The sequence below is a fragment of the Anser anser genome, assembly GCF_964211835.1.
Source record: "Anser anser genome assembly, chromosome: 3".
Lineage (NCBI taxonomy): Eukaryota > Metazoa > Chordata > Aves > Anseriformes > Anatidae > Anser > Anser anser.
The window spans coordinates 24,283,329-24,296,469 of record NC_139722.1 but is presented as its reverse complement, the minus strand read 5'-3'; the positions used below and the strand labels follow the sequence as shown (position 1 = coordinate 24,296,469).

At 35.2% G+C, this 13,141-nt stretch overlaps 1 protein-coding gene across 12 annotated transcripts in view; it reads left to right on the top strand.

The window, feature by feature from the left end:
• Window positions 1-13,141, top strand: part of CSMD1 (CUB and Sushi multiple domains 1) — a 1,157,973-nt gene that overhangs the window by 104,630 nt on the left and 1,040,202 nt on the right. For 3 of the 12 annotated variants that reach the window (XM_083828016.1, XM_083828015.1, XM_083828027.1), the window contains exon 3: window positions 2,511-2,592. The exons of the other annotated variants lie outside the window; for them this stretch is intronic. In XM_083828016.1, the coding sequence (XP_083684142.1) occupies window positions 2,511-2,592 (82 nt within the window). The remainder of the gene's footprint in view (window positions 1-2,510; window positions 2,593-13,141) is intronic. 12 annotated transcript variants of the gene reach the window in all.

Sequence of the window (13,141 nt, the reverse complement as noted above, 5' to 3'; positions counted from 1 at the left end):
GTATCTGGTGTCTTTGCCTTTCCTTGTTGAAGATTATGCCTCTTGACAAAATGTAATGTGCAATATTATACTTACTTGCACCCAGAATCTAAAGGACTAAACCCATAATGTGCCTGGCACTGAAATTCTTACTTCTGTGCTTCAGCTCACTGATCATTTTGCGCCACTGCAGAAGTCTGGGGGTCTGCAACATGAACAGAACCACGTAATTCATTTGATGACACAGAGAAATGGTGAAAGAGCAGATAGCAGTGTTGGGAGGAAGTAAAGGCAAGAAGTTCTTTATGCTGGTGTTGAACCCTCTGCAATATCAAATCAGGGCAATCACTTTGGTTTCAATGGGTATTTAGCCTGAAGGAGAACTTCATAGCATGCTGTTCATTGTCAGGGAAGGGCAATATTTGGTACAAGAAAAAAGATCCAAACCCATTTCTACTTACAAACTTAACAATTTTTAAGCTTTTCTGAGTGTCCAAGGGCTGTTATCTAAATAACACTGAAATTTGTTGTAGTAGTAATTGTAGAAGAAACTGCACACTAAGTTTCCTTGTCATTTAATCCTGGTGAATTTAGGGTGTGAACTTGAGGTAGGCTTGCTTTCTCTGCCAGCTATCAGTTCAGAATTCAGTAGCACAGCTCCACAGCTCCATTTGTTTTGGAGCAACGTTTTAGCATGGATTTATGTTGTTCAAATTCATCAACAGTCTGTGTGGCTGCAGTTGTAATGATGCAGACTGACTTCTGTTTTCTTCAGCTCTTCAATACTGTCTTGTGCATGTGGGGAACATATGTGGATTTGAATAGCTTTTAGCTGAGATTTAAATGCTCGTTTAAGGTAGGATTTACCCTGTCTATCTTTAGCCAGTTAAAGCTTTAGACTAAGACTTAGTCTTGAAGAAATCTTTGTGTTAAGGTTCATCATTCTGAATCACCATCCTATTTCTCTCTATTTTCAATACCTTTGTTAGGTATCTCCTGAAGCTTTTAGATCAAGGTTGTCATCAGGACTCCCTCTACAGTCAGTGAATTTATCACCTTGATCTAAATATCTAAATCCTAATTCTTAGACAGGTAAAATCAAATGGAATGAATCCTCAGTTTCATTGGGTAAACTTGTTTTGGGAAGTAATTTTTGTTTACATGAGAGACAGATCTTTCTGAGTGTTTGTTTGTTTGTTTGTTTGTTTTATTATCATTGTAGCCACACTTGGAGTTTGAGATAAGAAGTTAGTTGTAAGTTAATAATATTGAATGAACGATAAAATCAATTAAAAATCATTTATATATATATTTTAACAGATGCACACTGTTTATTTCTCAGTTGCTTTGTGTTTCCAAAAGGTTCCATGCTTTTATGTTAATAAAACATTTTCATACTTTCAATGATATACCCCAAATGGAAAAAGACTATTGTTGTGCAGGTTTGTTTTTATTTGTATTGCAAGGGGACAAAGGCTATCTAAATAGGTATATAGAGGTTGAAGTGCTGTGGGACTTTTCCAGCTCCCTGCATGTGCAGAGGGACATTTTCTCTGCTGCTTCTGGGCAGGAGAATCAGGCACAAACTTCAAAGATTTGTAAAGTGTTTTTGCCAAATTACATCTGCACTTTGTTTATCTTGCCACTGAGATCTAGCACTATTTAAACATTACCAAGTTAATCCATAGAGGAATGTTGTTCCGTGACACCCCAGCCCCCTCCCCCACCTCCCATCCATTCAAAACTTCTGTTCAGATTAGGCTCTTTTTTTCTCACTAGCATGTCTTTCCCTATTAGTTCAGTTTATTTTGCTGTTTTCTAGAGAGCCAGTCTAAAAGAGCCATAGCTGTTCATTTATACAATACAGTAATAATGTTTGCAGATCTTCCAAATAACAGAATTAAAAAAAAAAAAAACGCAAAAAAAAACCCACGCAGTTTAACTCCAAGTCTTGAATATTAAAAAAAAGTCATGTTCATTTAAGGCCTGGCTTCACCAATTGTGTCAACACATTTGAAGAAATAATACCATTTAATGACTTGAAATGCTTTTTGTGTAGAAAAACAACATACAGACATTTATTTATTTATTTGCCAATTTTTGAATGGAAATGCTGTGTTTACTGAATTTTTGGTATTTGCATTTGTCCTATGAATATTCTATAAACATCATGGCTAGATGACAGTGAAAAACATCATGTATTATGAAAAGTTGCAGTACAACTTGAAACTTCCAGAATCACATCTACTTTAGCAATTTACAAGTGAGTGTTCCTTGGTCAGCAAAAATACAGATTGATCTGCTATCATACAGATTAAAATATGTCACATTTTCTTTAAAGAGGTATTTAAAATACACAAGCACTTTAAAGTCATTTGTAAGTTGCAGTTTTCAGAACAGACATTACTAATTTATGTGATGACTCAAGCTTGTAGTTACTGATGTCTTACTGAGCAAAATTGCCCTTGTAACCCTTTGAACTTTGATTTACTTCAGTTAGAAGATTTTTATTTTTATTTTTTTTATTGAAGAGGAGGCTCTTGGTTGTCATTACCAGTTACAGCAAACCTGCGTCGTGGTTGGATTCAACAGAAATCCTTGAACAACTATCTGGTAAACAATTTTATTAGTAATAGGTTCCATCTGTTTAATGTTCAGCTTGATCTCGTAGCAGTTGTTAGTAAAGCTGTTGAGGCTCTTACAGAGCTTTTATTGGCATTGAAAAAAGTAGAACTATCTTGAACAGCCTCCCTTTCAGATAGATAACTGTATGACAAGAGGTTCAGAAGCCCATCATGCTGCAAAAATAGAATTATCTCTATACCTGATGATACATGGCCAAAACTAAAATTAATCTTCTTTTCAATCTTTCAAAACAGGGGAAAGGACTTTTTAATTGAGAGTGAAATAAAATGTATCCAGAACACTTTATTTATGCTAACAGTTTTGCTGAATTGTTATTGATGAATAGTTGTTTTTGATGAATTATATAATTTTTTTTGGCATTTCCTCATTCTTGGTGTAGCCATCTCAGATAGCCAGATATTAGAAAACAAATAAAAAGACTATCCCATAGGCTTTAACTCATCCTGTTCTATACTCTGGAAAAATTCAAAGCCAATTATAATAGTTAGCATGATTATTTCCTCTCTTAGAAGAGACCTAGAAATCATAATGTGGACAAAGTATAAGGCTGCATATGATCATGTATTTTCTTGTGTAGAGTTGAGTTGTACAGATATTGTACCAGAAAAGCTTTATCAGAAGGAATATTAAAGTGTTCAATTGTAGTCAAGCATCTAGAGAGAGTAATTAGAATTTTTACAACAGTTAATGCTTTTGATTAAATAATAAATAATAAAAAAACTGTTTGAGTTCTGTAGCTTCATATAATTTCAGCATACCTTGAGTTAAGTTAGAAGTTACAGTAATTCTGCTATGGATAATGAGAATAAAAGGCCTCCCCTATAAATAAGATAGTAAAAATAAAGTTGAGCATGAGAGATAGTTCACCTCCTGACATACTTTCATGTCAGATATGACTAAAACCAATAGACATATTGTGACACTCAAGGACTATATGCTTGCTTAAAATGCTACAGTAAAAATAAAACATAATAAAGATACAAATTACTAACAGCATTGTTCATTTTAAGATTTTTAACAAACATTCCTGTTCTCCTTTTTTTCATGTGTATTCATGACTCGGTTCCATGTCATCAACAGGTAGGTTGCAGTCACCTTTTTTTTTTTTTAATTTATCTGCAGTTACCCTATATTTTCTTTATTTATCTGCTCTCTTTTAAAAACAGTTAAAGCTACCCTCATTTCCTGTTACAGTCGCAGTGTTGGGCTTTTTGTTTTTCCTGTCCAATGGGTAAAGGACAACTTGTAAAACGATAGTTCTGCCTTTGTTGCAGATCCATCTTTGTTTAGTTCTTTTTTGTTATTGTTGTTTGTTGGTTGTTTTTTTATTCAGGAAAAAAAAATATTTCCACTAGAGTAGATAATGTATTCTTATTTTATGTCTCTCTTCTCTTCAAAGTAGTACTTTCGGGGGAAATTGTTTAATCATAGAGTCATAGAATCACAGAATGGTTTGAGTTGGAAGGGACCTTAAAGACCACACAGTTCCTATCCCCCTGCCATGGGCAGGGACACCTCCCACCAGACCACATTGCTCAAAGCCCCATCCAGCCTGGCCTTGAGCACTTCCAGGGATGGGGCTTCCACAGCTTCTCTGGGCAACCTGATAGGCAAGCGTAATATGCGTAAACATAAAGGCTATTAAATGTGTAGTGTAACTGATACAAAATATGCATATTCCATGTAGAGGGAAAGAGTTAATATTAAATGTCTTTGTCCTAGTAATTAGCGTAGATAGTAGTTAGACATTAGTCTATTTGATTAGCTCTAATCCCTCTTTATTTTCAGACACCTAATGTTACATTAGTGCAGCAGTCCACCACCTTACACTTCTGAGGAAATATCATATAACTTAGCACTTGTGCTTCAGATTCTTTAGCTATCTGCCAATTTACTATGTGAAGAAAATTCACATTAAAATGCATGCATAAAATGTAAATATATAGTAAATACATTGTGAGGTGCCTTCAATTGGTACACCTACAGCGTTTTCTGTAAAAGATTTGTGTGGACATTGGAGAACCCCCAAAATCCTGATGACTCTTCTAGAAACTTTCGTTAAAAAATCACACTGCAGCTCTTCTGCCAAGCAGAAGACAGGGAAACAAAGTGCAGAGAGGGGGACATGTAGTTTATTTGGTTCCTGCTTATTACTACTGTGATTTAATACTGCTACTCTTCAGGTACTCTGAAATGTACATTATTAAAGATAAACTTTGTCCTAGTGGATCAATCTTTATCAAAATTTGAACTGTTGATAAAATTATTTATGGCATTTTGAGAAATAAATTGCCATATACAAAGTCATTAATAGTAAGACATTTGAACTATTTTTTTTTTCCTGGTGCTTAACAGCTTTTTTCAGGTATTTTGAAGTAATACTTGAGCAGTCTGTAAGGCCAAACTTAAATCTTAATGATTATTTGTTTTTTATAGATCAAACTAATGCAAAGACAACATATTTTGAATTTGAATGGTGGCTTAAATTTTATAAGTTCCTGTGAAATGATACAGTGTTGAAACAACATATGCTTTCAAATGATCAAATCAGTGGCACACAAGTGTTGCTGAAGTCGCTGTTAAGATGCTGAGTGCTGATTGTATGTTGAATCAAATTGTGTCCGATACTGCTTTCTGACCTGTACTGAAAATAGGGCTCTGTCTTTTCGCTGTATGGTAGAAGGGTTACAGGTATTCTGAAAACTCAAGATGTCAATTATTTTTTCTTTGTTTTTGTGAGCTTGAGTAGAAATGTCTAAATCATCAAACAAAAAGGGTGGCAGTGTTGTGTTGGTTCAAAGATCTAATGCTTCAGGCAGAGCACAGAACTGGGAAACCACATGCACGTATTTTTCTGATTTCCTGCCAGTCTTCAACTATTTTTGCTTATGACTTCTTGAGCCAAAGACACTATTTTTTGAATTTTGTAGCTTTTGACAGAATTTCACTGCATGAATTTTCTACTATATCAGTTTCTGTTAAGATTAGTATTTGATCAGCCTCCTTACTCCCATTTTTAAAGAATTAGGGAGTGGGAGTATGTGTTGTCACAAGAAAACTTCTGCAGATAAAAAGAGGGATTTGATTTCTCTGTCTTTGCAAACTGAGATCTGCTAAGAAGGTGTGTATATCTATGTTCACTATTTTAATGTATGTACGTACAAGAGAAGAACAGATGCATTATCTTGCTTTGAAGTTTCTCTCTCATGGGCTTTTAAGAATGAGATTTAATTAAAAGAAAGTAATTATTACGTCCATTTTATTGAAAAAAATGTATATTCAAATCTTGTATTCTTTAGATCTCTCTCATAAGGGAGTTTTCTGAGAACCCATGATATAAACATACCTTGTGCTTATGAAGCAGGATGAACTGGCTAGAGCTATAGCTCTGTGATTTCACTGTATTAATTTCTGCTAACTAAGAAGAATAATTGAGCTGGGATCTTAAAACCGTTTTTTTGAACCATCTTACTGGTTAGCCCTCAAATTAGAAAATTTTATGAAGAAAGAGACAAGTTACTTCATCTGCAGAAATCTGAGTCAGAGCACAGCTATATTATGCAAATCTGAAGAGTAAAAATAGCTTTGAATGCAGGGCTTGTTTTCATTAGCAACAGGGTAAAATGGATAGTGGGTGTCTCTAATCAGCACGTTTCGAGTCCAATGTAGAAGGTTAAAGATAAAATATTCATAGTAGAAAATGCCTTTTTGCCTTATATTGAAGTGCAATTTAAAAGTTTAAGGCAAAAATGGACCCTTTGTTCACATCTATGAGTGTATATATATATGGGCACATATCTATGTAATAGTAGATCCTTAAACCTTATCCACCTATTTCTGAATTAAATTCAAATTTTATTTCAACTTAAGTCCTTAGGAAAGATTATACAGAATGCCAGAGGGGAAAACAGATGTGAACAAAGTATGTAATGTAAAAGACTCTAAAATCACCAAGGAAATATGAGCTGATAGAGTCACATAATCCTAGTAGGTTGAAGAGGTTGAGCTCCTTTTCTCTTCTCCTTCTCCTTCCCATCTGTATTAGCTCTCCTAATTAGATGCAAGAAAAGATTAATTCCCAATACCCTCTCTGGTAATCAGTCTTATTGTGAGCATGAGAACCAGACAAAATAACTAAAAAAAAAGATTCTCCACACCTCCTTAGATAAATGATCTCTCAATCCAGCCCAGGGCATGCACCAAGGGACTTTTCATTATGACTCCTGCTGGAAACAATTTATAGATCTGACTCATGATATTTGATAATCTGCTGTAACTGATTCTCAGGTTGATTCTGACCTTCTCAATCCTTACTCATTTGAATGGTCTTTTATTCATTCATGACAACTCAAAAGGCTACAGTTTGGCAGTAGAAGGTGGTAGTCCACTAGTTAGAAGGGAAAGATCAGTAACCTGCTGAGCTTGACTTGCTTGTCAGTTATTAGTGCTTTCCAAAGGAACTTAGCTTTGTATCACTTATAAAATGTGTTTACTTCTACAGCACTCGCTGCCTAGCACTTCAATAATTACAACCTACAGAGCTTACTTCATAGCAGCACTATGAACATTATATTCCGATAACTGTGTTACTGTTAGATGCTAGGCTGCTGCACCACTTTCCTACTTGCTGAAACACTGTGGGAGGATGTACTTAGTGAGATATTTTGAAAAGGGAAAATTTAGCTCAGGGTGAAAAGGCATGGATTTTTCTTCAGTTACAAGAAAAATGTAAGTTTGTCCTGTACACACCGAGTACCTGGTTGTTGTACAGACACTCATAAACAACGTGTTAACAAAGCTGTTGGGAATGTAGTATGGGGTAATGTTCCTGTGGGGAATTAGCTCTTTCATACAGTAAGGTTGGTTGCTGGAATCTGCATTGCAAGGCTCCTTGCAAAGGTATCTCAGGCTGCATAGAGAAAGAGCCTCATGGAACTTGTTCTTTTGAATTCCCGTGATGTGGCTGGTCCTTGCTCTTGTGTGACCACTTCTGTATACATACAATTCATTGCCACTGATTGTCATAAACTACATGCAGAACATCTCAACTGTGTGCAGAAGACTGTCTTATGTGACTGTTTTTGCATCTGCAGGAATGGTTTCTACTGACTGTTTAAAGTACCTACGTACAATTTGATCAGTGTTTCAGCTGTACCTGTCTGGGGAGTGGCTGGCATGGGCAGATGTCCCACACAGGATGTTAATCTGCACAATGGAACATACAAATTGGTCTATACACAGCAGGAGCTGTGTCAGGGAATGCTTGAAATTCCCACCTGCAGACTCCTGCCCTAGTTATGTGTATTGCTGTGGAGGAGGCTGGGAGCTGAGTCAGTCCCCTTGGCTCCAGTCAGTGCGATGTTTCAGATCAGTCCAGTTTTCATCTAGCTGGGGGTTCCTGGACCACTGGTGAATTTATGACTCAAGTGCATGGATGTGCACACAGGCACAGCCCTGAAATTCAACTATGCAATTCTAACCATCGGACAAACTTGAATTTCATATTAGCAACTTGCTTCATAGCTCTTGCCACATCATATGATGTATACCCAAACCTTCAGATCACATAGATCTGCATAATAAAGTGGCTTGGGTGGAAGTGACTAGAATATGGATTTAACGTTACAACCATTTCAAGACCTTGTTACACTCTAGACAGGCAGCATAGGGAGGAGTTGCATTTCTGTTCACATAAACAGGCCTGTCAAGCTCTTTTGTCCCCAGAAATTTTGGAAGTGGAATCGACAGATAAAATAAAGGAGTGTTTGTTGCTGTCATGCTCATCTACTTGCAGAGAAAATTATGGGGTTTGATGTTCACATATACAAAAAAGCTGGTTGTATTTGGAAGGCAACTTTTCAGTATTTGCAGCAATAGCTAATAGCATTGTGCATTCCTCTGCTTTGAATTAAGGGTCATTCATTGAACAGTGATTAGTCTGGTCTGTCTGGTCCAACTGACCGAATATGTTATGGGGACTCTATACAGGCTTGTTGCTCCAAAGAATAATTTTGGATGATTTACTGGACAGAAAGGCCAAGCATGATCACACCCACGAGGCAGTTCTTAAGTATTGCATGCTATTCTGTTGCCTCACCAAAGGCTCTTATTTAGTGGGAAGTGAGAGGTAGGATTTTACAAATCTTGCTTTGGTCATCGGAGAGGCAGACCAAATGTTTGACAGAGACCAAATCACCAGCTGGGCAGGAGGGAGAAAACAACCAGCCTCCCTACCTCCCTGAAAACTTTTTGTTGAACTATCTCACTAATGGGAGAAAACTCAAACTGGTGTGAGGAAGCAAGACAATCATACTGCAAATGGTATGATTTATATAAGGAATTATATATTGTACGATAATTTGTCACACAATTTCCAGGTTATATATTTACTGAGGTATGAGGAAAAAGTAAAAGAAAATTTTATTTTTTTATTCTTTTTAAACCAACTTTGTCATAAGTATATGTATTGTTCCATAACAGCATAAGCCCTATAGAGTATCTAATGTTAAAAATTAGAATTAATAGACAACTGAAATATATATATTTTTTTATGCTTATATTCGTAAGACTTTCAGGGGCTGGTTATTATTTAACAAGTGCATCCGTTATGTTAAAAAATAAGCTGATAATCCTCAGGAAAGTAAGTTTTCTGGTATTTCAAATTTTGGTCAGTTTTAATTACCTAGTTCTAACAAGTAGCATAATTCCATCAAAGACTTTATGCTTTCACATTAAATAGGTGGAGTGAGGTTTCTGGTAGAAAAGTCTGTGGAATGGAAATTCTATGTAAAATTTTCATTAGCAGTCTGCCATTAAATCCCTCTCAGAAGTTCACAGTCAATGTAGGGCTAATAAACATTTTCAGTGACATTTCCAGGAAAAAGTAGACTGGAGTTGGAAGTACTTAGTAACATAAGGCTGAGACCTGAGGCAGTTAGTACACCATCTTAGTATTTATGGGAAATGGATTTTTCCATTGTTTTAAGGTGTTATTGTTCCTCTTTATATCATAGTGGGATGATACAGGGACTGGAAATCATCAAGGTGTATAAATAGGAATTAAATAAGTATCTCAGACCAAGATTAAAAACATTCCTGCTAATAACTATCAAATACAATCTCCTTTTCCTCCTTTCCCACTCTCTCCTCCCATGTTCTCACTAAGCAAAGAAACAAACAAACCCTTCCCCCTAAACCAGCAGGAATCCCCATTTTAATTTGAACTCACCATAGGACAAAGCTAATGCTGTTTAAGTTCAGTCATAATCCATATGGAGTTGGCTCTGGTCTGTAGCTTTTTTGCTAATGACACTGAAATAATTACTACTCATTGACCTTTAAAGAAGAAAGCTGATTTTTCTCACCATATCATGGATGTTTATCTATATTTAACTGTTTTGAGTACTCTCAGGCTAAATATCCCAGGTCCTCTGATGTTAAATAGGATATAATTACTGTTTGATGTATTGAGAAAGTGGAAGAAAGAATGTGTGGGATTAACTTCAGTAACTGTGTTTTATTTCTGTATGGTTGGTTGGTTTTTACAATTATTTATAATAAATTTGTATCATGCCTGAATACTGCAAACATTCTTTAGTTACATTATGGAATGTGTAGGTGTATGCATAATTCAGATGGGCTAAAACACTAAGCATTGCCCAAACCGCTTGTGAAATGTGACAGGAAAGATGTCTCTGGGGAAACGCAGGCACTCATATGAAAGGTTAGTTTTGTGTGCTAACTGAAATTGCATTCAGAATCTTTGGGTTCACTAGCAGTGCACATATTATACAATTCTATCCAAAGTGATAAAAATGTTGGCTGCTTGTATACACTTCATAAATAAATGCACATGTAATAACTTTGGTACAGAATTATTACAAAGGTTACCTGAGTGGTTACTGTTGTTGCTAAGGCTTTACAACATGTTGCAATTCAATTGCTTTCATAGTTTTCAAATGCTTAGAACATTCTCAAACTTCTGTGTTTGGTGGAATAATAAAAAGTTTTCCTGCTCCAGCAGGGGGATTGGACAAGACGATCTTTCAAGGTCCCTTCCAATCCCTAACATTCTGTGATTCTGTGAAGATATGTTAAAGTATTTTCTCAGTTTGCAACTCTAAGAGAAATTTCACTTAGCTACTTCCACGAACTGAAAAAAAATCATATATATTTTTTTCTTCTTCACTGAGTATGATTTAATTCTATCCTGTTAGTTGGTCTCTTTCCATTATTTGATTTTATTTTACATTTTTATGCTTATTTTAATTTATTTTATTCTACTTCCTAAGTATAAGAGAAAATTCTGTGTTTGTTTATCATCAGGGGACGGACATACTTATTTTGTTCACTTATGCAAATAGTCTTTTCCCTTTTGCTTCAGAGATGATGCATTCTTTAGTATAGTTATAAGCATCAAGAATTAGCTCCTGTAGATGTCAACCATTTCTATTCACTAGACTGTGTTCATAGTCTTAAAACCTGCTGAACTGTGTGTCCATGAACAGGTGGATTCCAAAGCATTTGTTCCAGTCTGCAGATATTTTATTCTACTGCTAAGGTAATTTCGTTGGTATTTCTCTTCCTGAGACAACCCAGGTGGAGAGCAGTTTAATAAATCTAAGGCTTTTTTCTATCAAACTTTTTAATATATGTTTTTATATAACTTTTTAATATATTCTGAATATATGTATATATACACATAACAGCTACATAATTATTAAAATTTTAAATGTATATATGAACTTTCAAAATCGAATTCAAGATGCAGATTTTCCTTGTTAGTTTTTATTATTTTAATTAAATGTATACTTTGGACTGTGAGTTCTTAGGTGGATTTGAAAAAATAAAATTGCACTTACGTAATATATGTGAAATATGTGGGCAAGTAGATATCATTTATATTGGTTACTCATTTTGTTGTCAATACCTGGCTTGGGAGTAGGCAAACCTGTTAAAATGCTAAAAGGTAATTAAGTATGTATTTAAATATATAGCAAATATTATAGGTCGAGAACTAACATGGTTTAATAAGCAGAATTGCACTAAAAATTTCACTAACACACCCGTTGTCTCTTGTTGAAAGTGTACTTGTAGACAGGAATGGGCATCTCCTAAAGGGTGTTTGCACATAGATTTGTATTTTATCACTTAAAACATCAAAAGGTGCAGGGCTGTATTTTTCATTTTTCTGGGTTACACAGATGGTAATGATAAATATTGTATTTAGTTCCTTAATATAAGGATAATAATTTCTTGCTATATACATCAGCTAAGGTCATAATGACATTTTCATTAAAATAAGAAAAGTAACATTCAGCAAAAATCAGAGGAAAACTTTTAGAGGGGTGGGTTTTGATGGTTTTTAAAATATTCTTGTTTTTGTCTTCTGAACTGAGGTGTGTTCCCACTGTTATGATGAAATTAACTGTGAGCTTTACGAACGTAGAACTTTTCCTTGCATCATTTCTTGTTCTTTCCCAGAGTATGAGGAAATTTCCCAGTTTGAAGAAATGAGGGATTCTGCATTAAGTTGCTAATATAAGTACATGTGTTGGAGTAGAAGCATAGAGCTATTCTAAGCATGGGAACTGGTGAAGCTTTGGACAGAGAATATCAGGAACCATTTGGAATATGAATGCTTTGTTTTGCTTTCAGGAAAGCATATATAAGAACTAGGACCATGAACGTTTGCTACATGAAGAACTGATATGAAGCAATTTTGAAGAGGGTAACAGAACACTTTTTTCAAAGAGAAATCCACATGTACTTTTTTGTCTGTCAGAAAGCCTTAGGTTAAATTGGTGTCTTTTATCTAAGAAGAGATTTGAGATTTCTTGATAGAATGATCAAGGAGGATCTATGTGAAGAAAAAAGTTGTAGTTCTTTAGATTTCTCTTTAGAGGAAGGAAAATGGAATAGAGGATTACAGTGATTTGAAACCAAGAAGTACAGATAAGAGATGTGGGGATGCTGTTTTTTATTAATTTTGGATTGTTTTTAAATTACAACTAGTCTAAGCATAGGAACAAATTTTCAAGCAGTAAGTAGATTCATCCTTGCAATCTCCTGAAAGTCTTTCTTGAAGATAGTGCATCTAAACAGAGCTTCTGGGCTGCAGGCTGACATTAGTATGTCAACTGTATATAAATGGGATGGCATTGATTCCTTCTGGCTTTAAAAGTCATGAATATGTACATAGTTCAAATTGTTGAAATTGTAAGAAAACTTTCTCCCTATGTTTGAATCCCTGTGTCAAAAAAACAAGACCCTATCATCCTCAAAGTGTTTGTAAACACAGAAGAGGTTACACAGCTGGCTAACTCAGTAAATGCATAGAAAGACTTATACTTGGCCAGCCACACTCCCATTCACCCTGTAAGAAGTCCCACTGTATGTGTTAGGCATTACGTCCATTTCAGGAAGAGTGAGATTTAAAAGAGTTAAACAGCTTTTTTATCCAGCATCTTCTATTAAGTAGAAAAGTTTATCTATTAAGTGAGCGGTGAGCAAGCAA